General features: G+C 45.4%; 1 protein-coding gene across 1 annotated transcript in view; it reads left to right on the forward strand.

Annotated features, from left to right (window-relative positions):
• Window positions 1-27,692, forward strand: part of PRRG4 (proline rich and Gla domain 4) — a 588,682-nt gene extending 560,990 nt beyond the window's left edge. The window contains exons 5-6 of the mRNA XM_069623571.1: window positions 19,987-20,119; window positions 22,390-27,692. Of these exons, the coding sequence (XP_069479672.1) occupies window positions 19,987-20,119; window positions 22,390-22,627 (371 nt within the window). The 3' untranslated portion in view covers window positions 22,628-27,692. The remainder of the gene's footprint in view (window positions 1-19,986; window positions 20,120-22,389) is intronic.
• The last annotated feature ends 225 nt before the right edge of the window (window positions 27,693-27,917 follow it).

The raw sequence follows: 27,917 nt of genomic DNA on the forward strand, positions 1-27,917 counted from the left end.
GATGCATGACCAATATTTGCAAAAGATGGCCTTTAAAATTAATTTGACTTTTTACCCATGTAATTGTAGAGATGACTGGGTTTGTGGCCTCCAGGTTGTCCTTAATTAAAGCAGCGTCACAGGCTGTGTTTTTAACCAAACGCTACTTCGTTATGAAACCTGATCCCGATGTAATGAACGGAAACTTAATTTCCTGGCATTTTTGTAGTTCAGGAACAACCCATGGTCAGTGATCTCTCAATGAAGCTGAAGCTTTAGTGCAAACATAAACTTCAGCATATGCCCAGCACATAGAACCTGAAACAGACTTTTCTTCAACATTGAAAAAAACTATTTATGAAGTAGAAGCCATGCTCTTGCTACATTTTAAGATTGGGCTTTATATATGTATTGTTTTGGACAGTTAATCTTAAAGTGGCTTGTCCTTGGTGGCGGGGAAATGACATCTGCTCTGACATGAATGAGCACTTCAACTTAACACTTTTGGGGAAATAATTATGGAGAGATTGGAGGCATGGTAAACCTCATGGACTGATCACATGCTCTGACATAATATATACATTGAAGAAACAGCCTCGACAGAGAATTCTCTGGTGTGGTCGTTTTTCCCATGACTCTTTGAACCTTTGGTCCCTTTCGCTTGATCGGTGCTGGAAGAAGCCTGACAACCACCTGCCACTCGTAATTAAAACATGTAGCACCTGGGAATGGTGGGGATTCATGGTTCTGATTACACTACAAGGATATTTTTAATGGAGACTTGGTTTCTCTCTCTGCCAGAAATACATATAACACACCGAGTGTATAGTGTGGAGTGTTGGCACTCTTTATAAACCTTTATAAACCACAAGGCCGGTGGTGCAGGTGGACCTCTGTGAATAGTAAATAGGGTGGTGTTTTAGACCTCTTGACGACCAGAAGGCAGAGGATGAATGGAGGCCAAGACATCAGGAAATTGCTTGGAACAATCACGCTGCAGGTTTCTATGAAGTCTGCAAAAATGGCAAGCCAAGAGATGTCCTAGACTCGTCAAATTTCAAGGAGCAGATTCCACGAAGAACAACTGGAAGCTTTGCTATAGGGACTTAAAAAATAATATGAAAGCATCCGAAAGGAGGATATAACCTCTTGGACGGCAGATCTGACGAGTGTCATTACAGGTAATAATAAATAGATTGGTTCCCTTGGCTCAAGAGTGGCAGATTATGATATCTCCCATCTTGCATGAATTTGGTGCTGTTGGTAGGCAGTTGCTTGCCTACATCTTGGAAGACCCGCCGGTTACTAAATACGTCATAGACAGAGTCAGGATGCAACCCAGGAATGAGATTCCTTAGCTTCTTCCCAGAAATGTCCTGGTTAAAATTCATTGTTTTGAAACTAAAGAAAAACTAATTCAACTAGAATAGAAGCATGCAGACTATTTAATTTTATAAGAGCTATGTTCAGCTTAACAAATAAATTCTGCAGGACACACTATGTCACAGGAAAGAACTAAGGTCTGAGGTAGATAGATCGAGTGCAAGGAAAAAAGATATTGCTGGATGTTCTCCTCTAGTCTGCAATTTCGGCAGCAGGAGTGGTTTATCACAATAACAGTGGCAGAGGAAGAAATATTCCTGCTTTGTACTGGGGAAAAGTACTGCATGATTATCCTGGCAGCAGCTCTTTCAACTTACCTACAACATCGCAATTTCACAATGAGCATTTGACAAAAGGCAAATCAACAAGGCTCACAATATCTCAAGTGCATAAACCTTTGATATTGAACTCCACTCGCAGTCTTGACCATCTTCAGTTGGTGTCCGCTTTTATTTTATTGGCAGTCCTGTTTATTTACTTTTTCTTAATTGAGCTTGTTATTTGACTATCCATGCAAGACTTTAGTCTTCATATTGACCTGCAAATTCCAGAACTCCGAGGTGCACCTTCGGCTGCATTGATATGGCTACACCTGAGTACAATTTCCGCTGTTCTGTAAGCTTTTTTCCTCTTTTCTCTTTATTAGATTTCTGATGTACATCTCTCTTAACTCGGCGGCCTTCATTTGGACATTGTTACTGTACACACCACCCCTTCTGTAAAACTTACCTACCACAGCACGAGTTGGGGATCAGCTTTGTTTCTTACAATTGAGCAGGCGTGGAGCGATGATGGCAGGAAAGGGGCGACTGGCAAGTTTAGGACATGCTAACTGTATTCGGGATAGCTTGGCGCAGTGTGATTCTCTGGTGGGATGATGAGAAGGAGTGGGGGATTGTTTGTTCATGATAGCTTTTTCTTGTTATGCCTTGACCATAGGAAGGTTCTTGTTTTGACTTGCACTAAGAATACAATTGGTTACAATTGGTGGAAGACTCAAGACTCATAGGGACACTAGCCAGAGCCCTTAGTGGTATAATCTTGAGTAGAGAGGAAATTGGTGCTAGTATGATCCCTTAATGTGAGAGGCTTGAATTCTCCACATTAGAGAGCCTGGTTACACAGAGAACTTGGATCCCTGAACCCTGAAATAGTATTACTGCAAATAACACACATTTGGAAAACAGATAAACTCACGTTAATTTCGGGGAACTATCCATACCAGTTCTTTGACAATGATGAGTTGAAAAGAGTGGGGGAGATTATTTGGTTCGGACAGACCAAGCTTTCATGGCAGAGATGGCTGATACATTCTCCTGAAGGGAACAATGGGAGGTGAAGCATGATATGTAGTATCACTCTATACGATCACTAATCGTAGGCATGTGGGCGAAGAACTTGCAGGTTACAAAGGTAAAATAGTGAAGTACATCAAAAGATAATATACAGGAAGTGTTACATATATACAGGATACAAAAGATAGTGCAGCATTAAGATACATAGGTTGCTGCAGATGTACAATATGTGATAGGAAATACATACATATATACAAATATACATTGTGGCAAACAAAATACATAGTGGCGTAAGATTATATGGTCGGCCTAAAGTCTTGCTCATGAAGCCAAGTCTTAGCCTTTTTCTGGAATAAATGGTAGTACGGTTCCTCTCTTAGCGATATGGGAAGGGCATTCCAGTTTTTAGCTGCTAGCACTGGGAAGCTGACACCACCTGCTCTTTGTTGCTGGAAGCATGGGATATTGATGCATTGCATCTGGGTTGATCTCATTGGGCGAGTTGAAGAGTGGCATGTGATACTATTAAACAGGTAGGTAGTAGCCTGATTATAGAAACACTTGTGGGTGAGGGATACTGTTTTCAGTGTAATTCTTTGCTTAATATTAAGCCAATTCAAGGGCTGTCTTGTTTCCGATATACATTGTTTCCTAGGAATATTCAGAGCTGCTCTAATAGCGTTATTTTGAATCACTTGCATTTTATTAAGGTTTCGTTGAGAAGTGCCTAAGTACAAGGCATTACAATAATCCAGTTTGGATAGGACTAATGCTATTGCTATTGTAATACAATTAGGCTGTGTCAAGTAAGGCCTGCCGGCGGTGATGAGTCTGCAAGTGTGGGCAGACGATGAGGCCATTGGCATTTGTTTGTCTCATTAATGATAATGTAGAATCAATGTAGATACCTAAGGTTTTTACAACCTTGGAAACTTTAATTATGTTACCATCAATGTTGAATGAGGTGAACAAGTCGTCCAGTTTGCTTAAGTTAGCAGGTGATCCTAGGAGAAAGTGCCTGGAAACCTTGCAAATGGCAGCGGTGCACAATACAAATCCTATTAATAAAATATGTCTACTGCCCCATATGGCTGTCCTTATTAATTTATTTCGGCAGGCGAGACAGATAACTACATCAATGACGGAGTCGCATATTATGCTAATACCCAAAAAGAGACAGGGAACCAACCTTTCGCTCCTTCCTTAAGGACAATTGCTCTTATTATTATGAATGTAAAAGTGTATTCCAAACATTATGCAAACCACAGAGAACCTTTTCTTGTGAATCCTATTGATTCAAACCTGTCAGATTATATTCCTAACAGATCCACCGCTGAGAAGTCAAATGCATTATCCATATCATAATAAAAAATGCAGAGATTGGGGCCAAAATCTGTGCTTCTTGTGCTTGATGCTGAAAAGGCTTTTGTTAGAGTAGACTGGGAGTTTCTCCATAAAGTGTACATAAATTTGGATTTGGGTAGACAAAGATATGGATGGTCGGATTGAACTACCAAAACCCCAGGGCAAGAGTAAGCATAAATAAAGCTTTTTCTGCCATGTTTGATATTTGTAGAGGAACAAAATAGGGATGCTTTCTATCACCACTTCTCTCAGCCAGAGTAATAGAGCCGTTCACTATTCACATCAGACCAAAAGGGCAGATTATCTGAATTAAGCTGTGAGATACTGAGCACAAATTATGTCCATTTAAAAATGAGATTCTGTTAGTATTGACAACCCACGTGGCCTTTCTCTTGGCTGAAATAGAGGAGATTCAAGCCTTTTATGAGGTCTCTGGTTTCAAGGTCAATGTGTCAAAATCCGAATTGTTGAATCTGAACCTCTTGGAAAAGGAAAAAAATGACTTGCCAAAGTGGATACCATTTAACTGTCCAAGTAAATTTTAGAAATATGTCGGAATATGCTTAACAAACAAGCTTCCTTCTCTATATTTCCAACTATCCTCGCTTATTAGGCAAGATCGATCAAGATCTACATAGATGGGTGTCTACTCTACATGGATGGGGAGAATTACTAGGCAACAAACCCTGCATTAATAAGAACATACTTTTCATGCTGATGGAAAGGAGGGCGTTGGGATGCCCTTACTTAATTTGTTACAACACTGAAAGGGCTTACAGCACTCCTATCTGGCTCTCAAGCTGCTCTTAGCAATAAGGTGGTCTATACCACAGTTATGGTGGAAGAGATTCCCACTAACAAGGATCATGTGACTGGCTGATTTGGCCCAAAATAACAGAGATAAAAGCTTAATATGCATTTAACATAGTAAAGAATGTCAAAGCCCAAAATGCCGAACAAGCAGAGGAGGGGTTGCATTGGTGTCCCCCTCTCCGCTAGTTTGGCATTATGGGCTTCAGGGGTTGCAGGGCTGCCCCCAGCTTACATTAAATACAAAGCGGGGGACAAATGACAAAAAAGCGTTTGAGATTCTCAAACTGCGAACAAGTCAGCTTTGCACTTTTGAGACTCGTGCTTTTGCAATGCGGTTATTTCACACAGATCTGTGTCCGACTAGGTTGTGCATCCTTTGATCATGAATATCACTAGTTACCCGCATAAAGAGTCTTCCTAGGGGAATTATGGTCAACCTGGTCAATCTTTTTGAGAACAGCCTCAAAGGATTATCTGATGTGCTCATGTGCTCAAAGAGAATCAGGGCTCTAGAAGGATTGGTCTTGCAAGAACTCTCTGGAGCTCATTTCCCAAGTCCTGTAGCGTAAACAGAAGTGCTAAAGACAGTTGTAATTGTGTTACGCCTGTCTTAACGCCTCCATTCACGTGACAGTGGATTTTCATTGTTTTTTGAAGTCAGATGGCGTGGGTGGAGCAGGAGTTAAGTTTCTGCCCCAGTTTGCCCTCTGCCTTCAAAAACAACTTGATTCCACACTAGCATTGCATTTTCATGCTGGCGTAAAACCAATGATTTCCCCTGGAAACCGCCTGCTTTTTGCTCTAGCAAAAAGGATGTGGTTTTCATAGGAAATCATTGTAAACACTGCCTACCATGCGTACATGGCAGGAGGTGTTTACTCTATTTGCACTGTGGACTGCAAATAGAGAAGTATAACGAGGCTTCCTCTGCATTTTTACACTTATCATTTGCACTTCGCAGTGGGACCTGTCTACACGTAAGTGCAAGTGTAAGCGGTCCCCTACAAGCAATTATGCTCATTTATAAAATTATTTCCTCTGTGTTTACTTTTAAGAGTGTGTGTTTAATATCTCAATGTCATGATTTGTTTTGTTAATCTGGGGAAGGTAGTGGGTAAGAGGAAGGAATGCAATTTCAATATCTTAAGTAATTGATTATGCCTTTTTACTTGGTAAATCTTGTAAAACACACTGGTATTATTAATGCTGATTCAGTAAAGTCTGGTTGGAAAAACACCCAATAATCTTTTAAAATATCAATACATGTTCAGTATCACCATTATTCAAATATTACTGACTGAATTTAACATGAAAAAGGCAAAACAATGTATCCTACCAGTCCAACAATTCAGGTGTTGTGACTTGAACGATACCCTTGGCTGAGTCCCCCCTGTGTACACGCTCTACTCACCTGATCTTTCCGAGTCGATGGTATCTTGCAGGCCTCGACGTGCCAGGTAGTCTCTCTCCTTCTTCTGGTGCGTGGGCTTGTCACGGAGAGAAGCCACTGTGGCCGCTGGGTGAGAACAGCGGCACAGTGACCTCCTTTCCGGAATCAAGCCAGAAAATACAGGGAAAAAAACCCGCAAGGGGAAAAAAACCCCTGATATGAGGTGTCAAGACTTGTCTCAGAAGGCCAGTTGTTCACAGATGAAGAAGGAAGCGAAGGATCTCCAACACTGAGGGAAGTGGCCCTCAAAACGTCCAAGTCCAATGGTAGCACTAGGCCCGAAGAGCAGGCGGAGAAGGCAGCAGCTGACGGCTGAGGTGGAGGTAGTAAATCTTCCAAGAAAGCACTGCGGGGAAGCACGGGAGAAAACCCCACGCTGTCTGGACTCAAAGAGCAAGGGAACGAAAAAGGGTGAGAGAGAGAGAGAGAGAGAGAGAGCCCGACCGCCGGAGAAAAAGGCACAGCTAGCGCCGCCCAGGGAAGGTGGCGGAGAGAAACGGAAAACAAAAGTGCGGTGTTCCGGGAACAGGAACACCGGAGAAAGTAACCACGGGGAAAACTCCTCAGTAATTCCAAAGCAAGGTGCAGAGGAAGAGCGAAGGACCCAGAGTCGAAAGGTAAACAACAGAGGGGGTTGTAACGCAACGACCTGCCGGGAGGCGGAGATTTAAATACTCCCGGCAGTGTTGCGTCCCGCGTTTGGAGCGGTGGCTGCGAACACAGAAAAGGGACTAAAGTAACCTTCCTCTGCGTCTCCTCAAACTCCAATGCGGAAGAAATCGCCAGTCACGGCGATGGCCGCGACTGCGAGTGACAGTATGCCCCCCCCTAGAGTGCAACCACCCAGGTTTACCCGGGTGCAAGCGATGGAACCTGGCCAACAGCTGAGGGGCATGTACTTGGGAAGCTGACTCCCAGGAATCCTCCGATACCGGGTAACCCTTCCATGACAGGAGGTTTTCCAACCGACCACAAAGGAATCTAGAATCATGAATGGCAGAAACTTCGTATTCTTCCTGGTCGGCTGCAGTGACAGGAAGATTCCGGTTGAGAGGCCGGCGATGTGGATCTGAATAGTAGGGTTTAAGAAGAGAGGCGTGAAAAACAGGGCGTATGCGTCTGAGAGATGGAGAGAGTTGTAGACGATAGGCAACAGGATTGACCTTGGAGAGAATGGGGAAAGGTCCCAAGAAACGTGGAGACAGTTTAGAAAGTCTTGTCCATCTGGGAAGGAATCTGGTGGACAACCACACCTTGTCCCCAGGTTTCCATGAAGGTGCTTCCCTGCGATGTTTGTCGGCTTCAATCTTATTCCGCTGTCTACTATTCACCAAACTTAGCAATGCATTGTCCCTGGCCTCCTTGATATTTCTTAGCACCTCTTCAGCAGTTGGAGAGTTGGAGAAACCGGGCACCTCGGGCATTAAATAACGCGGGTGAACCCCGTAGGTACAAAAAAAAGGGGAAAGGCCTGTGGCAGTGTGCCTGGAATTGTTGTAAACAAATTCCGCAGTAGGGAGTAGAGAAACCCAATTATCTTGATGCTGGGAAATAAAGCATCGCAAGTACTGCTCCAGGGTTGCGTTGAGTCGTTCCTTTTGGCCATTTGTCTGTGGGTGAAAACCAGAGGAAAGAGCCCTTTCCACTCCCAATCGAGTACATAAAGCCGTCCAGAATTTGGAAATGTACTGGCTTCCTCGATCGGATATTATCTTGTCGGGGAGGCCATGAAGCTTGAAAATATCTCGGGCAAATGTTTCTGCCATCTTGGTGGCAGAAGGGAGTCCCGGAAGAGGAGAGAAATGGGCTAACTTCGATAAAGCGTCCACCGTAACCATGATACATGTGCATGACTCAGAATCAGGAAGCTCCACTATGAAGTCCGTGGAGATGAGTCCCCACGGGCGAGTCGGCATCTCCACTTGGGTGAGAAGTCCTAGGGGGTTACCCGAGGCATATTTGACTCTGGCACAAGTCGGGCAGGTCTTTACGTAGTTGAACACGTCTCTCCTGATGTTGGGCCAAAGAAACGACCTCGAGATAAGTTCCAACGTACCATTTCCACTTCTGTGTCCGCCTAGACGTGAATCGTGACACCATTTTAGGACTTTCCGGCGCAGCGACCCTTCAGGTGTCATGATCTCTGCTTCCAAAAGGTCAGGGTTTTCCCAACCCCCTTGGAAGCAGATCCATAACCCAGGTTCCGAGTGCCAACCAGTCCCAATTGGGACCTTTTGGACCCAGTCCTGGTGCCAGTGGCACCAGGCTCATAAATGTGCCCAGTCCCAGCGCTGGAAGCGCCGGGCTCATAATGCTTGGGTGGACTTACCTGCAGCAGACCATGCTGCTTACTTGCCTGCCAGTTGAGCCTCTGATCCTCTTCTGTTTGGAACTACTTTTCCTGTTGGGTGGGGCAGGAGCCACTCCCTAGATTCAGAACACTGGAACTCTTCTGGAAAGCAGGAACTCTTTTCTTACCTAGGTGTGGCTGTGGAAGGAGACACCTAAGCACTACAGGAGGCTATTTAAACCACACCCAATGGATGAATCTTGCTTTGCGTTATTCTGCATCCTCTGCAGCAGAACGCTCATCGTGTCTTCTGCATCTGATCCTGGGCCTAAGGAAAAAGGCTTACCATCCTGAATCCAGTCTTCAGCAACACCTATAAAGACAAGAAAGAACAGGTTAGCATTACGGTCTTCAGTGACAGCTCTTCACTTACCTGGTCCATCGGCTGTCACCAACGCCTCGCGCTGCATTCCGGCATCTGAAAGACAAAGGCTTACCTACTCTTCGTGCGCTCCGGAGGTCTTCACACTGCATTCCGGCATCTGAAAGACAAAAGCTTACCAACTCTTCGCACGCTCCGGAGGCCTTCGGCGCTGCATCCCGCATCTGAAAGACAAAACAAGGTACGTTTAAAGACATTGGGGAACTTTAATACTCACGTGCCATTACTCCTTTCCACATCTAACCCAGTGGGTATTCCGGCACTCTGCAGCCGCTCCGAACTTGTACCTGCAAAATAAAAAGACAGTTAGAGCGCATCGTGAAGCAGGCAACAAGCGCTTACTTACGTGCTTCCAGGCGCTTCTATTCATCACACGGGCTCCATCTTCAACTCACTTCAGCCCATCATCCGCCATCGCCGGAACCCTGCAAAACAAGAAACATCATTACTAAAGACTTTAAAGACATTAGAATTACTCGAAACTTACCGTTCGTGCAGTAAACGACGGACAGCAGTCCTCTGAAGTCAAGAGGCCTGCTCCCCTTATCCAGTGAAGAAACTGGTTACAGCACCCTGCCCCGAGGCAGATGGAGAGCACGGCGTTCACTTATCTAAGGTGAGAGCGTTAACCTTTGGGGTTCTACAGGAGAAGAGAAAGGGAAGAAGAGAGAGACATTCAATAACCCAGTTCCTTAATCCCATATTTTCTATCTACAGACATCTTACCCTTCGAGTCAGACATACAGTGCACAGAGGTCCAGCCCAAAGAGCCAGCCGTGTGTTACACATCACCTTTGAAGATACGGTATACGCCCAGTCAAGACCGGCGCCTCTACGGGAATCAGGTGAGCGTTACAGAATGCAAAGCCTACCACAAAACTCCCGTCCAGGCGCTATGGAAACCTCGGATACCGACCAGCTAGCCCAGTTACTTGGGGAACTAAGGGCAGAAGTGCATGCAGCCCGTCAGGAAACAAACGCTCTAAGAATGGAACTGATTATTTCCAAGGAGCGAACAGATGATCTCGCTAGACAATTGCTACAGTCACAAGCCGGACAGACCCCGTTACCCGCATCTGGGCTGGGGGAAATCTTCCTTCTACATCCTCTATGAATCCAGTGCAGATCAACCTACCTGGGAATGTACCTCTGGCTCCGCCCGAACGATTTTCTGGTGACCCAAAGAGGTTTGCAGTATTTATCAATCAGTGCCGGTTGCATTTCTTATGCCGGCCAGCAGCCTTTCCAACTGATCAAGCTAAAGTAGCTTTCGTGCTTTTGTACCTTAGTGGCAATGCGGCAGACTGGTCGATCCCTCTAGTAAATCAAGATGATCCGGTCCTCCATGATTTTCAAGCTTTTCAGCTCAGTATGGAAAAACTGTTCGCAAGACATTCACAGGGGCAGGCCTTGGACAATGAGCTTCTTTCGTTGCGACAAGGTAATCAAGACCTTTTGGCTTATATTGCGTCTTTCAACAGACTGATAGTGGAAACTCGATGGCCTGAGGACAAAAGGATTACGCTGTTTTATAGAGGTCTACGTGGAGAGCTCAAAGATGTGTTAGCCCAAGTAGTGAATCCCCCACAAGATTGTTCGGACTATATAGACTTAGTCGTTCAAATAGATCACAGACTGCAGAACAGGAAGGCCGATCGTTCCAAGTTTGATGCTCGAGTATTTTCCAAACCGCCAACTCCTTCCAAAGGAGTAGACTCCGGGGAACCCATGCAAATAGGGGGTCTGAAAGGTCCTCTAACACAAAAGGAGCGGGAAAGGAGAAAACAGTTGCAATTATGCCTCTATTGCGGAAACTCAGGGCACTTTCTTCGAGACTGTCCGGTGAAACCTGCCAAGAAGGCAGTAGGAGCTGCAGTTACCAAAGTTACAAACTCTGAGCAGGGAAACGACCTCGCCCGACAAGAATAGAGGTCCTCTTGCCGAGTGTGAAAACCAGTTGCGTGACCTCGCATTTCGTGATACCTATGGTGCTCATTAGCCCTGATAATCCAGATCGATTACATGCAATTGAAGCTTACGTCGACAGCGGTGCCATCGGCAATTATGTGGATCATGAAATGGTTTTGAGGATGAATCTAACTCTTTGTCCTAAGGCTGTAAAGGACGTCATTACTACGGTGGATGGTACGGAGATAGCCTCCGGGCCAGTAACGCATACCACTCAAGAGGTGACGCTAGTAAGTCAAGATGGACACCATGAGAAGATCGTGTTCGATGTGATCAAGGCCCCTCAGTTTCAGATTATTCTAGGAATACCTTGGTTAGAGAAACACAATCCTCTGATCGATTGGCGAGCAAGAACGGTCCAGTTTCCAGAATGTGTCTCTACTTGTCACCCTCCACCTGGTGTTGCACTGGCAGCAATTTCTTCAGAGACTCCCCAGTTACCTCCCGAATACCTAGAATACCAAGATGTTTTCCGGAAGGATCAGGCTAACTCTCTACCTCCTCATAGGTCTTATGACTGCCAGATAGACCTGATACCTGGATCTACTCCTCCTTGTAGTAGAATTTATGCCCTCACCGAGCCTGAGAACCTTCACCTTCGACAATACCTGGATCAATACCTGGCAAATGGGTTTATTCGTCCTTCCAAGTCCCCTGCTTCTTCAGCTTTGTTCTTCGTTCCAAAAAAGGAAGGAGACCTTAGAACTTGTATAGATTATCGCTCCCTGAACCAGATCACCGTTAAGAATAGATATCCATTACCTTTGATCCCTGAACTCCTGGACCAAGTCAGAAAAGCATGCATATATACAAAGCTGGATCTTAGAGGAGCTTACCACTTGGTACGAGTAAAAGAGGGCGATGAATGGAAGACGGCCTTTCCGCACCAAGTATGGGCTATTTGAATATCAGGTCATGCCCTTCGGACTTTGCAATGCCCCGGCCGCCTTTCAATATTTTATGAACGATGTCCTCAGAGAGCTCATAGATGTGTGTGTTGTTGTTTACATTGACGACATCCTCGTTTATTCTTCATCGGAATCTGAACATCGGAAACACGTGAAAATGGTCCTCGAAAGATTGCGTCAACACAAACTTTTCGCTAAGTTGGAAAAATGTGTTTTCCACGTGACTGAAGTTGAATTCTTGGGATTCATATTATCACCTAGCGGAGTGCGTATGGATTCAAAGAAGGTCGATGCAGTTCTCAAATGGCCATCACCATCCTCCATAAAAGGTGTGCAAAGCATGTTAGGCTTCGCTAACTTTTACCGCAGGTTTATCCCCGAATTCTCTCGAATAGTCCAGCCCATCACTGCCTTGTTAAAGAAAAACAAACGTTTTGAATGGTCTACCGAGGCGGAACAAGCTTTCCAGGATTTGAAGACTAAATTTATCTCTGCACCAATCTTAAAACACCCTTGCCCCGAACTCCCCTACATCGTGGAAACTGATGCTTCAAGCCTTGCCATGGGGGCAGTTCTATCACAAAAGGACCCGGTAACCAATCAGTTGCATCCCGTGGCATTTTGGTCCCGCAAATTCTCGCCTCCTGAAATCAATTACACGATTACTGACAAGGAACTTCTGGCTATCAAGTCTGCCTTTAAGGCTTGGCGGCATTATCTGCTGGGGGCCCGACACACTGTTACTGTGATTACGGATCACCGAAACCTGCAATATTTGAAAACCGCAAAAGCCCAATCCTCTAGACAACTCCGTTGGGCATTATTCTTTGCCGAGTTTGACTTCATAATTACCTATCGACCTGGTACAAAGAACGGTAAAGCTGATGCCCTTTCTCGGATGGGAGTGGAAGAACACTTGATCAACCCTAAACCTGTACCAATCTTTCCCGAACAAAGAATTCTGGGTGTAATCGCCACAGAATCCATAGAGGAAGTTAAGGATAAAGCCAGGCAACTTGTAACTCCAGCAGACATACAGAATTGGCATCTGCAGGGAAAGGACTTTGCAGTAAAGGACAACTTATTGTATTTCCAAGAACGATTATACCTACCCAGCACAGATTTACAGAAAAAAGTAATCTCTTGTTATCACGATTCTTTAATGGAAGGACATCCCGGTATGGCCAAGACCTCAGAAAAAATCAAGCGCTACTTCTGGTGGCCGTCTTGGAAAAAAGATATCAGAGACTTTATAATGTCCTGTGGAATATGCGCCCAAAACAAGAGTCAAAAGGAAAGACCAGCAGGCCTCTTACGCCCTATTGACATCCCACCTCGCCCTTGGCATACGCTTTCTATGGACTTCATCACCGATCTACCTCCATGCTCCGGATGCAATACGATTCTAGTAATCGTGGACTTATTCTCCAAGATGGTGCATTTCTTTCCGCTCAAAGGCTTGCCAACAGCAGCAACTCTGGCCCGAGAATTTCTCGAAAACATCGTCCGACTGCACGGTTTTCCTTCGGTTCTAATTTCGGATCGAGGTAGTCAATTTATTTCTCATTTTTGGCGAAGTTGCTGTCGGTCGGCTCAAATTGATGTGAGACTATTGACCAGTCACCACCCTCAGACCGACGGACAAACCGAGAGGACCAATCAAACTCTGGAACAGTATTTACGCTGCATACTGCAACAAACTGAAAAAACTTGGAAAGACATCCTTTGGATAGCCGAATATGCCTACAATAACTCTGTCCATTCGGGAACTGGGAAAACCCCATTTTTTCTTTTGTACGGCAGTCACCCTCGAACCTCGGAGTTGGATCCCCTCCAAGATCTTGAAACACCAGCAGTAGACTACCTGCATTCTATAATCACCCAAGCCTTTAAGGAAGCTGTTTCTCACCTTCAAAGGGCTAAAGAACAATACAAGAAAGGAGCAGATCAACATCGGAAGAAAGCCCCTCAATATCAAGCAGGGGATCAAGTCTGGTTATCCACCAAATATCTACCTCTAAAAGGGCCACGCAAATTCAACCCAAGATACCTTGGTCCCTATTCCATCACTACCATAGTAAACCCAGTAGCGGTCAAGTTGGACTTGCCCCCGCACATGAAGATACATCCGGTCTTCCACGTCTCTCTATTAAAACCCGTGCAACCTCAAACCCGACTAACTAAATCTCCAAAACCTATCCTAGTTGATGGAGAACTCGAGTTTGAAGTCAAAAGCATTCTGGACTCCAAGATCTCCAAATCTAAACTATTTTACCTAATTGACTGGAAAGGCTACGGCCCCCAAGAGAGATCCTGGGAACCTGCTGAATATGTCCACGCTCATCGCCTAATCAAAAGATTTCACCGAACATTTCCTGACAAGCCAAAACCCCCGGAGAAGCCTGGTTTGGGAGGGGCCTTGAGGGGGGTTACTGTCATGATCTCTGCTTCCAAAAGGTCAGGGTTTTCCCAACTCCCTTGGAAGCAGATCCATAAGCCAGGTTCCGAGTGCCAACCAGTCCCAATTGGGACCTTTTGGACCCAGTCCTGGCGCCAGTGGCACCAGGCTCATAAATGTGCCCAGTCCCAGCGCTGGAAGCGCCGGGCTCATAATGCTTGGGTGGACTTACCTGCAGCAGGCCATGCTGCTTACTTGGCTGCCAGTTGAGCCTCTGATCCTCTTCTGTTTGGAACTACTTTTCCTGTTGGGTGGGGCAGGAGCCACTCCCTAGATTCAGAACATTGGAACTCTTCTGGAAAGCAGGAACTCTTTTCTTACCTAGGCGTGGCTGTGGAAGGAGACACCTAAGCACTACAGGAGGCTATTTAAACCACACCCGATGGATGAATCTTGCTTTGCGTTATTCTGCATCCTCTGCAGCAGAACGCTCATCGTGTCTTCTGCATCTGATCCTGGGCCTAAGGAAAAAGGCTTACCATCCTGAATCCAGTCTTCAGCAACACCTATAAAGACAAGAAAGAACAGGTTAGCATTACGGTCTTCAGTGACAGCTCTTCACTTACCTGGTCCATCGGCTGTCACCAACGCCTCTCGCTGCATTCCGGCATCTGAAAGACAAAGGCTTACCTACTCTTCGTGCGCTCCGGAGGTCTTCACACTGCATTCCGGCATCTGAAAGACAAAAGCTTACCAACTCTTCGCACGCTCCGGAGGCCTTCGGCGCTGCATCCCGCATCTGAAAGACAAAACAAGGTGCGTTTAAAGACATTGCGGAACTTTAATACTCACGTGCCATTACTCCTTTCCACATCTAACCCAGTGGGTATTCCGGCACCCTGCAGCCGCTCCGAACTTGTACCTGCAAAATAAAAAGACAGTTAGAGCGCATCGTGAAGCAGGCAACAAGCGCTTACTTACGTGCTTCCAGGCGCTTCTATTCATCACACGGGCTCCATCTTCAACTCACTTCAGCCCGTCATCCGCCATCGCCGGAACCCTGCAAAACAAGAAACATCATTACTAAAGACTTTAAAGACATTAGAATTACTCGAAACTTACCGTTCGTGCAGTAAACGACGGACAGCAGTCCTCTGAAGTCAAGAGGCCTGCTCCCCTTATCCAGTGAAGAAACTGGTTACAGCACCCTGCCCCGAGGCAGATGGAGAGCACAGCGTTCACTTACCTAAGGTGAGAGCGTTAACCTTTGGGGTTCTACAGGAGAAGAGAAAGGGAAGAAGAGAGAGACATTCAATAACCCAGTTCCTTAATCCCATATTTTCTATCTGCAGACATCTTACCCTTCGAGTCAGACATACAGTGCACAGAGGTCCAGCCCAAAGAGCCAGCCGTGTGTTACACATCACCTTTGAAGATACGGTATACGCCCAGTCAAGACCGGCGCCTCTACGGGAATCAGGTGAGCGTTACATCAGGGATATACCACCTCTTCTTGTAGAAGACCCAACCGTCCTTGATTTGGAAAGGGGAATCAGCGGAAAAAGAGATATGAGGAGCCTCTTGTGCGACAGCAGCCTTGACTTCCTGAAGGAAAGAACCCACCGTGGCTAGGATCCAATTTCTGTGGAACAATGGTTCAGACTTGACAGCTACCGTTTCCAAGTGAGAATCCTTGCGAGACAAAGCGTCAGCTAGACGATTGTGAGACCCAGGGATGTACGTGATCTGGAAGTCGTACTGCGAAAATAGGTAGGCCCATCTAGCCTGCCTGGAGTTCGAACATTCCATGTCCTGTAAGGCCTTTAGGTTCTTATGGTCGGTGCGAATGAGGAACCAATGACGGACACCCATGAGAAGGTGCCTCCATTCCTCACAAGCCAACTTCATTGCCAACAATTCCTTCTCCAGAACCGAATAGTTGAGTTGGCTGGGAGAAAGAGTCTTAGAGAGATAGGCGACAGGATGCTCCACCATGTTGATGGACTGAAGCAACACAGCTCCGACAGCTATAGCGGAGGCGTCCGTCTCCAGAATAAATGGAAGAGTTTGGTTGGGATGCTGCAGAATCGGGGCCGAGCAGAAGAGGGTTTTCAGGTGACAAAAACTTCCTTCCACCTCAGTGGACCAGGAGAAAGGATAGGCCGTCTTCTTGAGTAGACGGGTGATGGGAAACACCACCTCCGAAAAGTTTGGAATGAATCTCCTGTAGTAATTCGAAAGACCCAAGAACCTCTGGACCTCCCGGACGGAGGTCGGGGCCGGCCAGTCAAGAATAACGTGCACCTTGTCAGGATCCATGGCGATCCCTCCTTCTGACAGAACATATCCCAGATAATGTACCGAAGGTACAGCGAATCTGCACTTCACCTCCTTGACCAGTTGATTGTTTTCCTTAAGACGCTCCAAAACTCGTCGTACTTGTTCAATGTGTTCTCTCATGTTAGGGGAAAAAACCAAGATATCATCTAAATAGATGATGACAGAGATGGAAAGCATGTCAGAGAACATTCGGTCCATGAACCTCTGGAATACCGCTGGGGCGTTCACCAAACCGAACGGCATAACCTTATACTCAAATAAGCCCAGAGGAGTACGAAATGCGGTTTTCCATTCGTCACCATTGGCAATCCGCAACAGATGATATGCGTTGCGAAGATCCAGTTTGGTAAAGACTCGAGCACCTTGCACCGCCTCAATAATGTCCGTGATAAGGGGCATAGGATACCGGTCACGGACTGTCACTGTATTTAGGCCCCTGTAGTCAATGCAGGGTCTAAGGTCGGCGGAATCTCTTTTCTTGATAAAAAACAAAGGGGCTCCTGCTGGAGACTTTGAAGGTTGGATGAGACCATTCTCCATGTTGGTATCCAAGTATCTCCGAAGAACTTGTCTCTCGGTTTGGGTGAGAGTGAACATCCTTCCGAATGGAACCAAGGCATTGGGCTCCAGATCGATGGTGCAGTCCTCTGGCCGATGGGGTGGAAGTCTGGCATGGAGGCACTCCTGAAAAACCTCTGAAAACCCAGAGCAGAAATTGGGTAAAGCATGGACACCCACATGGTTGTTGGGAAACACTTTGACTGGCTGAAGATCAGCTCGACCTTCCAGTAAAAAACAGTTGGTTGCGCAATACGGGGAACTGAAACGTATCTGATTCTCGGTCCAGTTAATCAGAGGATTATGTCGACGGAGCCATGTAATGCCCAAGATGATGGGGAAATGGGCAGCCCTGATGATATCAAAACACAAAACTTCCTTATGTTGGTTGATCGTCAAGGAGAGATCCTCAGTGGTATGGGTGATGGGACCTGAAGACAAAGGCGAACCGTCCACACCTTCCACCTTCTGACCTTCTGCCCGGGGGATCCGACGGAGACCCACCCTGTCTGCCCACAGGGTGTCGACGAAGTTCCCTGCCGCGCCACAGTCCAATAGAGCCAGTGTTTCCACCTGATGGTTTCCGAGGCTGAGTTGTACTGGAATGACCATCAGCCTGGAGTCCTCCTTAGATTCGGAAGAGGTCACTGACAGAGAGACATAGGGACGATGAAGATTGCTCGAAGACCCTCGGTCGCTTGTCCCTACTGACGCCGAGGGTAGTCGTTTCCCGACCTCTTGCTTGGCAGTTCTGTACAGTCTCTGAGAAGATGTTGCTCTGATCCGCAGTAGGCACACAGCCCTTTCTCTCTTCTGCGACGTCTTTCAGCTGCGGACAAGGGCGCCCTTGTGGCGCCAATCTGCATTGGTTCTTCGGTAATAATGTTAGTAGAGCGACCAGGGAGAACGGGTACAGAGGGGTCTGAGGTATAGCCAGGAGTCCTTTGCTTACGACGTTCAACTCGTCTCTCTTGAAGGCGATACTCAATATGAAGGGCAGCAGAAAGCAGATCTGAGAAAGTAGGAGAACGAGGGGATCTGGCCAGCTCGTCTTTAATTTCCTCCTTCAGTCCTCTTCTGAAAATGGCATACTGCGCTGTCTCGGGCCATCCTGCTCCGACTGCTAATGTTTTGAAAGAGGAGATGTATGACAAAACGTCTAGCGAGCCTTGTCTGACATCCAACAGGTCTTCGCAGGCTGTAAAGGAGAGCTCTGGTCGTTCGAAGGTCTGCTTGAGAAGATTCTGAAACCCCGAATAGTCCTGCAGAACGGCGTTTCCACTAGTCACCAATGGGGTGGCCCAGGACAGAGCGTTTCCAGTCATGTTGGATATTAGGAAACCCACCCGGGCCTGATCTGTAGCAAAGGTACCGGGTCTGAATGTGAAATGAACCAAGCATGCTTCAAGAAACTCCTTCACCTTCTTGGGGGAGCCATCAAATTTCCCAGAGGACAGCGCCATGGGTGGCAATTCCGAGGGAATCGGTTCCCTAGCCGCAACCATTTTTTTAAGCAAAGCGTTCTCAGTTTTGACACATTGTAGCTCCTGGGACATGGCCTGGAAAGCCTTCCACAGCTCTTGGACCTGTTCCTCAGATGACGTCGTGATACTCTTTGGCGTTGCAATCTGTGACTTGAACGATACCCTTGGCGGAGTCCCCCCTGTGTCCACGCTCTCCTCACCTGAGCTTTCCGAGTCGATGGTATCTTGCAGGCCTCGACGTGCCAGGTAGTCTCTCTCCTTCTTCTGGTGCGTGGGCTTGTCACGGAGAGAAGCCACTGTAGCCGCTGGGTGAGAACAGCGGCACAGTGACCTCCTTTCCGGAATCAAGCCAGAAAATACAGGGAAAAAAACCTGCAAGGGGAAAAAAAACCCTGATATGAGGTGTCAAGACTTGTCTCAGAAGGCCAGTTGTTCACAGATGAAGAAGGAAGCGAAGGATCTCCAACACTGAGGGAAGTGGCCCTCAAAACGTCCAAGTCCAATGGTAGCACTAGGCCCGAAGAGCAGGCGGAGAAGGCAGCAGCTGACGGCTGAGGTGGAGGTAGTAAATCTTCCAAGAAAGCACTGCGGGGAAGCACGGGAGAAAACCCCACGCTGTCTGGACTCAAAGAGCAAGGGAACGAAAAAGGGTGAGAGAGAGAGAGAGAGAGAGAGAGAGAGAGACCGACCGCCGGAGAAAAAGGCACAGCTAGCGCTGCCCAGGGAAGGCGGTGGAGAGAAACGGAAAACAAAGGTGCGGTGTTCCGGGAACAGGAACACCGGAGAAAGTAACCACGGGGAAAACTTCTCAGTAATTCCAAAGCGAGGTGCAGAGGAAGAGCGAAGGACCCAGAGTCGAAAGGTAAACAACAGAGGGGGTTGCAACGCAATGACCTGCCGGGAGGCGGGGATTTAAATACCCCCGGCAGTGCTGCGTCCCGCGTTTGGAGCGGTGGCTGCGAACACAGAAAAGGGACTAAAGTAACCTTCCTCTGCGTCTCCTCAAACTCCAACGCGGAAGAAATCGCCAGTCACGGCGATGGCCGCGACTGCGAGTGACAGGTGTGGTGATTATTTTGTCATATTATAAATATGAAAAAGGCGAGCCCTAAATGATATCCATTATTTGATTAGTTGCCACCTTAACTCATTTGTAGTGGTACCTTTTATTACCCAGTAAACACTAGATTTCACTACTTTTTTTTTAAAGTATAACTATTTCTATTTCATTTTCTATCATCCAAAATAAGGTTTAGAATATGTTTTTGCTTGTTTTCAAATGACATATTTTAACATACTGAATATCTATTTAGAACCATTTCAGGAGATTGATGTTACAGGACTTCTGACTGGACTTGTTGCTGTGGGAGCAATTTTGATTATTTTCTGGTTCTTGGGTTATTACATCTACAAATATAAATGCAAACCAAGAAGACGGAGACCTGGGTAAGTAATTGATCAACCATTTTCAATTAATTGCAAAGAACTAGATTACCATAGAATACACAAGACCTGCAAATATAATCTCTAAGAGAATGTTTTTTTTGCCAAAAATGAATGCCTACGTACCAGCCCTTCAAAGGAAAAAGCCAGCTTTCTTTTTCAAAAGAAAGAAATAGAGCGTGCTCGCTGACACATTCTTAACAAAATAATAACCTTGCCTTTGTCCTTATGTTTAAATAAACACCACTACTTTCATTTTCTTAAAGCGTATTTCTAAACTTGCTTATGTTACTATCCAAGACAGTTCAAAATAGATATTGATAGATATTGCAACATACATCAGAAAATAAATTACAAAAGCATATTCAGGCTTCTCTTTGGCCATTAACTCGGGCTGCGGGGCTGTCCCGCCTACCCCCCCCCCCCACATCCCCAGTATAGCCCGTGGAATGGGTTACTAACGTCATATTACGCGTTCCTTTGTGATTAAAAAAAGCATTGTTCCTCCTCTATATGAATGCATGAATACATCAAATTAATTAATTAACACCATTGCCCAAAACGTAGTACCTCAGACTTCTGCAATGTTAGGTCACCCCCCACATTTTTCACTTTTACATTTTAGAGGACTTTTAGTTTTTATTCTAAATCTGATTGCTTGAATAGTTTTGGGGAATGAAGTAAATCAAATTATGGTGGGGAAGCCTGGAAAAAGATCTGCATGTTTTGATCTATCTGAGTAATACAATGCTGGATTGCCTAATTGAGGAGTGCAGAACATATTGTCAAATACAATGCAATGATCTAAGGCTAGCAAGTAGTTAAGTTTGTGGTGAGGACTATACCACTTGTTTTGGAACATACATAGCAATTATATTTACCAAGCTCAGAAGTGATTCGGCATCAACTTTGTAATACTATTAGATTCATTATAAATTATGCAAACACCTCATATTCCAATAGACTGTATGCAGAGGCGTGGGACAGCGGATGCCAATTGTATAACACTCAACCTGAGTCCTTTGTTAGTGGCAAGCATTGAGTACAATCAACAATTTATTTTGAATCGACAACTGAATTCTTGCTTTCTGTTCCTCACCGCACAGGAAGTTAATGAATACTCTAAATATGTTCCTACGATCTTTAGCGTAAAGGCACCAAAATAGTGTGCTAAATAAGTAGAGCAATTTGGGCAAAAGGTTATCTCAATAGCTCAAATCTTTCCAATACGAACTGCTTAACCTTCCCCATCTGGCACAGTTGGAAGAGATTTCTTAGAGCTTATATTGGTCAATATTTAACACAATATGGATCATGTCTCTAGAACTGTTAATATCCCACATACTTGGCCTTCTTTGGTCGACAAAATTGTTTACTTACTTTCCTTACAAACTCACCATCCCACCACAGCATGACCAAACCAGTATCTCTATAACTGCCTAAAGGAGTGCACTGTTTATGTGTGCATTGGTTACCTGTAATGCTGTATGGAGGCACCATTATTTGGTAATACGGTACATGAAAATAAAAATATCTGTTGTATTCGAAGTTTAATGCAGAGTTTGAACTCTTATGCATCTTCCATTGATCCACATATTCATACTAGCTTTTATGAAAATCCCAGACTGGTTTGGGAATCACTAACTCGAATTACAGTGTAATTTCCTGGGTTGCTGAAGTGTTATATCAAATAAGTATGTTCATGTTGTAAAAAAGTCCATAGGCAAAGCCATATCGTGCTGACAATTAGCTTTAATTTCTAACTTGTGAAACTGACTAGCTGGGCTGTGTCCTTCGTTTTTCCAACTGTGTTGTTGATTCATGCTTCCAATCCCCCTTTTACCCATTCAGAGAGTGTGTGTGTGTGTGTGTGTGTGTGTGTGTGTGTGTGTGTGTGTGTGTGTGTGTGTGTGTGTGTGTGTGTGTGTGTGTGTGTGTGTGTGTGTGTGTGTGTGTGTGTGTGTGTGTGTGTGTGTGTGTGTGTGTGTGTGTGTGTGTGTGTGTGTGTGTGTGTGTGTGTGTGTGTGTGTGTGTGTGTGTGTGTGTGTGTGTGTGTGTGTGTGTGTGTGTGTGTGTGTGTGTGTGTGTGTGTGTGTGTGTGTGTGTGTGTGTGTGTGTGTGTGTGTGTGTGTGTGTGTGTGTGTGTGTGTGTGTGTGTGTGTGTGTGTGTGTGTGTGTGTGTGTGTGTGTGTGTGTATATATATATATATGAAGGGGTAAATAAAATAATTTGTGTTCACATTAACTTAGTGTATTTTTTCATTCATTTTTAGCTCCACTTTGAGCCAGCAACGGTTGAGTGTTCGAAATAGTTTATCTAGAAGAATAGACCATATGTTTACTCCTCAACATCCAACTCCAGCTGGCGTGGACTTAGGACCACCATCTTATGAACAAGCAATTGCACTGAACGGACCTCTGGAAACACCACCACCACCGTATCCCGGAACTGTTGAAGAGCTACGACTTTTCCGGAAGTCCCTTTCTCTTCCAGCTCCACACTCGCATTGATATCTCATGAGGTAGCAATGGAAATGGGGCCACTGCAAGGGACACTTGCCCAAGAAAGAGAACATATTCTCCATACATCACAATCATGCATGGTCTAAGAAAAATGCTGTGAGTCAGTTATTAAAGTATTGCGGACAAAATGTTATATTTCCAAACTTTTTATACAAAGAACTATTTATTGAAGTGGCCATACAAAACTCCCTTTTGTTTCAAAGAGCAGGTCTCTAGCATATATTAGGAGTATGACAAGACGCTTCCACAGGCACTTAGTGTCAAACAGAAGATTTGTAATGTTTTCAGCAACTAGTCAAATTGCAACACAACAACTGTGTACTTCCTCGTGTCGCCATGCTAATTTGTACAGAATTGCAATATTATTTTGTGTCCATGTCAAGGCAGTGAACTGCATAAATAAGCACTTTATCCTGGGATGATAAGAATGTGTTTATGTAAATGTAGAATACAGTGGATCATTGATGCCAATCTCCCGCCCTTCACTGATCTCCCATTTCTATGGGCAGTGTATCCTTTCTTTTCTTCTTGTAAGTCTCTGCATTACTCCATCTCCCACTTGTATGCAATAGTACGAAAAAAACTACAGTAAGCTGGAAACCATGTAGCCTATGTACATTAAGGTCAGGTAATGGACTGGGCAAAGTGCGTGGAACCATTGGCCCTTATCTCCCATTACTATGTTCAGGGGTACCACTGCCAGTGTGTACCTCTACTTAATCTGAAAATGCTTTCTCACAAAAGCTGTTTCAGAATATTTATAAAACTTGTTCTTTTGTTCCATGACTGCATTCAGAAAAGATCACATGTTAAATCTGAAATTTTAGTTCGTCAACACTGTGCCCGCAAGCATCCAGGCCTTCTCAAAATTCTCAAAATGTTGGTGCATGAACAAGTCTTTAAATAAGTATTCATTAAAGGATAAAGTGAGGCTATGAGGTTAAAGTGAGGCTGGGCCCACTTGTTCTCCAATCAGGAAATTGTGCAAAAATGTGTAGTTGTTCTTGGGAAAATAAATCTTGTACAAAGTCAGTCCCTTCTGTGACGAATCCCAGGGTATTGTCACTTCTCGCATGGGGGAAGCCCCTTCTCCTGAGGCCAGGGAGGTAAGGCCGCTGCCCGATAGTGCCTCTGAGGATTGTACTCATCGGATGGATCTCATGGGGAGGGAAGCCCTCCATGGGACCAGTGAGATAGCCTTGAGAGAACGTGGTATATACACCCTCCATTCCAGTCCCCTTTTCCTCTCACCCGACTCAGTCCCATGTGGCCCACCACACCTCTATGTATCTCTGTAGAGTAGAGGACTTCATTCATACAGTTCATACTAGGACGAGGAAGAGTGATGCTTACCCAGGTGGAGTGCATACAATCACTGGCACGAACAAGATCAGGAAAGGAGGCAAAAGCCCACTGCGGAACCAACATATGTGGTACAGTCTACTAAAGGTTGCTGTGAAGGCATCATGAAACAAGACACAGACAACCAATTGAAAGTTCAAACAAAACATCTTTAATAACTCAAATGTCAGGATGGTGTAAGGCCTAACTTGCCCTATACTAAGGTGGGATTTCCCTACCTAAATAAACTAAGGATAGTCTGAGTCAGTAAGTTCAACTTGAGTCTGTCTGTGTTCAAAACCTATACTAGGCCTCACCACTAAAGCTAAACAATGTATAGGGATGTCAGCAACCAAAAAAACAGTGTTCAAACTAAAGTTCTGAACTTCTTCCAGCTCCAAATTTGTACTTGGTCCCTTCCCCAAGTTCAAGACAGTTCCAACAAAATAGCTTTGGGGTTCCTTTCCCCAAGTTCAACACAGTTCCATAAAATGGTCTTGGGGTCCACCTCCCCAAGTTCAACACAGTTTCACACAATTGGTCTCAGGGTTCCCTTCCCCAGGTAGGCAACTCTTCAGGGTTCCAATGCAAAATCACATCAATGTGTTTAGTTTGCCTTTTCCTTTTATCACTTGAACAAATCTAGGCCAACCAGCCTCAGTCTCTTGACTTCCCTTGGATACTCCAAGTAAGGGTTCCTCGGTCTAGGCACAGTTGTCGGACCACATGCTCTACGATCACAAGTCACGCAACCGATAACCCTTGGCACTTTACAACAGTTCATTCTTTGTCAAATGACTTCTTGACTATACAGGTTTCCTTTCTGCAACTGTGTTATAAATCCACTTGTTCTTCTGATTCACTTTACTGACTTTCTGCCTTTATCAACATGTGACTCTCACACACTTTCCTTTGTGGTCTTTGCTCCTGGTTACCACCTTGCTTCCACACTATCTAATAGTGTTTTACTTTTTGCTCTTTTCACTTTACGTGCAAACACTGCCTTTTAAAATCACTTTCTGTTTCATTCATGCAATATTCTCATATCTTTTCCTCTGTTCATCATTTAAAAGGTATTATATGCTTGGTAACTTTTTCGGTATTCAATAATTCATATTTGGTCTCTTGGCCCATTTACCAGCATTCAAAATGTATTATATTCTTGCCAATTTGTTCAGTATTCAATAGTGCACTTTTCAGTCTCCAGATCCCTTTATCATATAGTCTTGCTCAACCAGCATTCACTGTCACCCACACCATGCCCCTGGAGCGCCCCGGCCTGAGTGAACCTTCCCTGTCACTTACTGGTGTGGGACCGCTCCTCTGGGTCCTCTGGTTTCGCTCTTGGGTTCTCGATTGCTCTTCTCACACTCCCGGGGAGCTTTATCGAGCAGCGCTTGCTCTATTTGGATCTTTCTGCAGCAGTCTGCAGCATTTCTGTGTTCCCCACTCCCAACGGAGCACACACAGCAATGGGCTCTGCTCAGCTCCAGACCCTCTTGTGGCCCGCTCTGGCCTCAGTGTTTCTCTGGCTGCTCTGCAGTTGGCGTCCTTTTCACCTGCCCATATTCTGCCTGCTCCACATCGGATTGCAGTGCTCTCCTGCCCCGCTGGTTCTCCTCTGTGCTGCTTCTCTGACCATTTATACATCTGCAACCATTTAACAGGTTGCAGGTGTGAGTTCTTAATTATCATTTGCTGACCATAGTTATTGGGAAATGCCTGAACCTCACACCAGTCCTCAGACCTCGTCTTTGTCTCAGTACCTTAGTGGTGAGATGTCATGTCAGTGTGCATTACTCTTAGTTGCCTCTTCCTCGTCCCAGTGCTATAATGGCCTGAATGAGGGAAAAAGGGGGAAGATGGATTGCACCAGCCTATAAAGGCAGGGGGGGAGGTAAGAATGGTTCTCACCAGCAAAGGGGGGATACCATGTCTCACCTGTGGATATCCTCTCCCCAGTCCCCAAAAACCCTCCACCCAGGTAATCCTCCCTCCCATCTCCACGCCCAGGGTCAGGATCCAAAAGCGATGGCCTTTCCCTGGCCACCTGAGAAGAGGATCCAAGGGGAGTAGCTGTGAGGATACTCTCAGGTTTCTCACATAGCACCGGCGATATAAAGCAAGGAAGGATTGTGTACCTTGTCAAGCCAGCCCTAAAGGAGCGCGGAACCACACGCCAGTTCCGCAGCGACAGACCAGAGGAGAAGTGAATGAGATGCTTTCGAGGAGGGACTAGTGTCTCCAGTAGCTCCATGGAGCAGGGACCTGTCCGGTGATGGGGAAAGAAGAAACCCGACCGGCGAAGCCGAAGCAGGGATAAGACATGCAGTCGAGGACGTGAGAGAGAGCCTACCGCTGTGGAGCCACCGAGGGTAGGACACTAAACACAGAAGCAGTGCAGAAGCGCTGCTCTACTACCAGGACTCACCAGAGACTGCAACAGCATTTCCCAAAGGTAGAGAAAGTGTCGAGCTGACTGGAGGGGAGCAACTAGATCAAGGAGACACATACCAATATACCCACATATGGCAGAAAGGGACAGCGAAAGAACTGTAAAAACTGGAACAGACTTTAGAAAATATCCTGTGTGGAACAGTACCTGGCAGGAAAGTACACCAGGTCTGTTCAGTTGTATATTGAGTGAAGCAAGGGCAGAGGTCCAGCAAAAGCAGCACACCAGGGTCTGGGACATATGAAGTCGGGGAAGCCCCACCAGAACAGCACACCAGAGTCTGGGACACATATGAAGTCAGGCGATCCCTGCAAAAGCAGCACACAGTAGTCAAGAACCCACACAAGGCTGAGGAAATACACAGTCAAGGGGCTGCGGCCCACACAAAAGAGAAACAAGCTACAAAACAAGTCAGGCAGTTTCTGAGATAGCCCAGAGGGGTCTGGGACCCACACAAGAGAGCAAGAGAGGTGCAAGAAGAGGGGAGACAATTCCCTATTGAATCCTGTTGTGTTTTGTATACATGTGGATGAGCATCCAACGTCAAGAACTTTTAAGTTAAAGAACCACTCGTGTTTTTCTCATCAAAAACTAAATATTTGTATCCAGAACGAGAGAAGCTTCCTTCTGGATCGAGAAGACGCCCATTTTTTCCTTAGTTAGTCTAGAGTGTAAGGGATGGGAAAAGGTTTGGACACAGGGTGGAGGACATTTTACTTTACTGGACATCCTGACAGAGTCCTTAGTATTTTTGTTGAGGTAGGGAAACACCTCATAGAAATAGGTTTTTGCCAACAGACATGCCACCACTGTGCCAGACTCGTACTTCTGCACCCTTACATGTCCCATCTAGGCAGTAGCACTTATTATACTGTTATTTCATTTGAGATGTATGAGAGAGACAGTTTGAAAGATATATCTTAATTTGTTTTTTTTATATATACATTACAGTATCAAAAAAGCCCCAGGGTACAAAAAGGGTTCAAAGGATCAGAAAGGTTTGACAGACTGAACTTGGATTGGGGGAAGGAGGGTCTTTGCAAACGCACATAAGAGCATACACTCCTTCCATACTAATGCCTTATCTTCTGAGCTATATTTTGGCAATATTGTAAAATGTTCTTAAAGTCATGTAACACCTGTGATGACAAGTCCACAAAGAACAGAAAACATGACCATTAAGGGCCCATGAATCCATTGCTAGATGCTCACACTTTACTGGAACACCATTAAAGGACTAATCACTATGGTTACAAACTTTGTGTTAGAGCATTCATTTATAGCAGGTACAGGCTATGTGACTGGACCATATGTCGGCTTGCTGTAATGCCTATTTGACAACTTTTTACTTGTGTTTTAACATCTATTGTGTTGTCTCATTTTCTCTGTGTACTGTACGTCTCATGCAATGGTTGAGTACATGTGTGTTGGTAGGTTAGGCAACAGGTTACGCTAATTATCTAATTCACAGGAACAACAAGT

The sequence above is a fragment of the Ambystoma mexicanum genome, chromosome 11 (genome assembly GCF_040938575.1).
Source record: "Ambystoma mexicanum isolate Mex_15411 chromosome 11, UKY_AmexF1_1, whole genome shotgun sequence".
NCBI lineage: Eukaryota > Metazoa > Chordata > Amphibia > Caudata > Ambystomatidae > Ambystoma > Ambystoma mexicanum.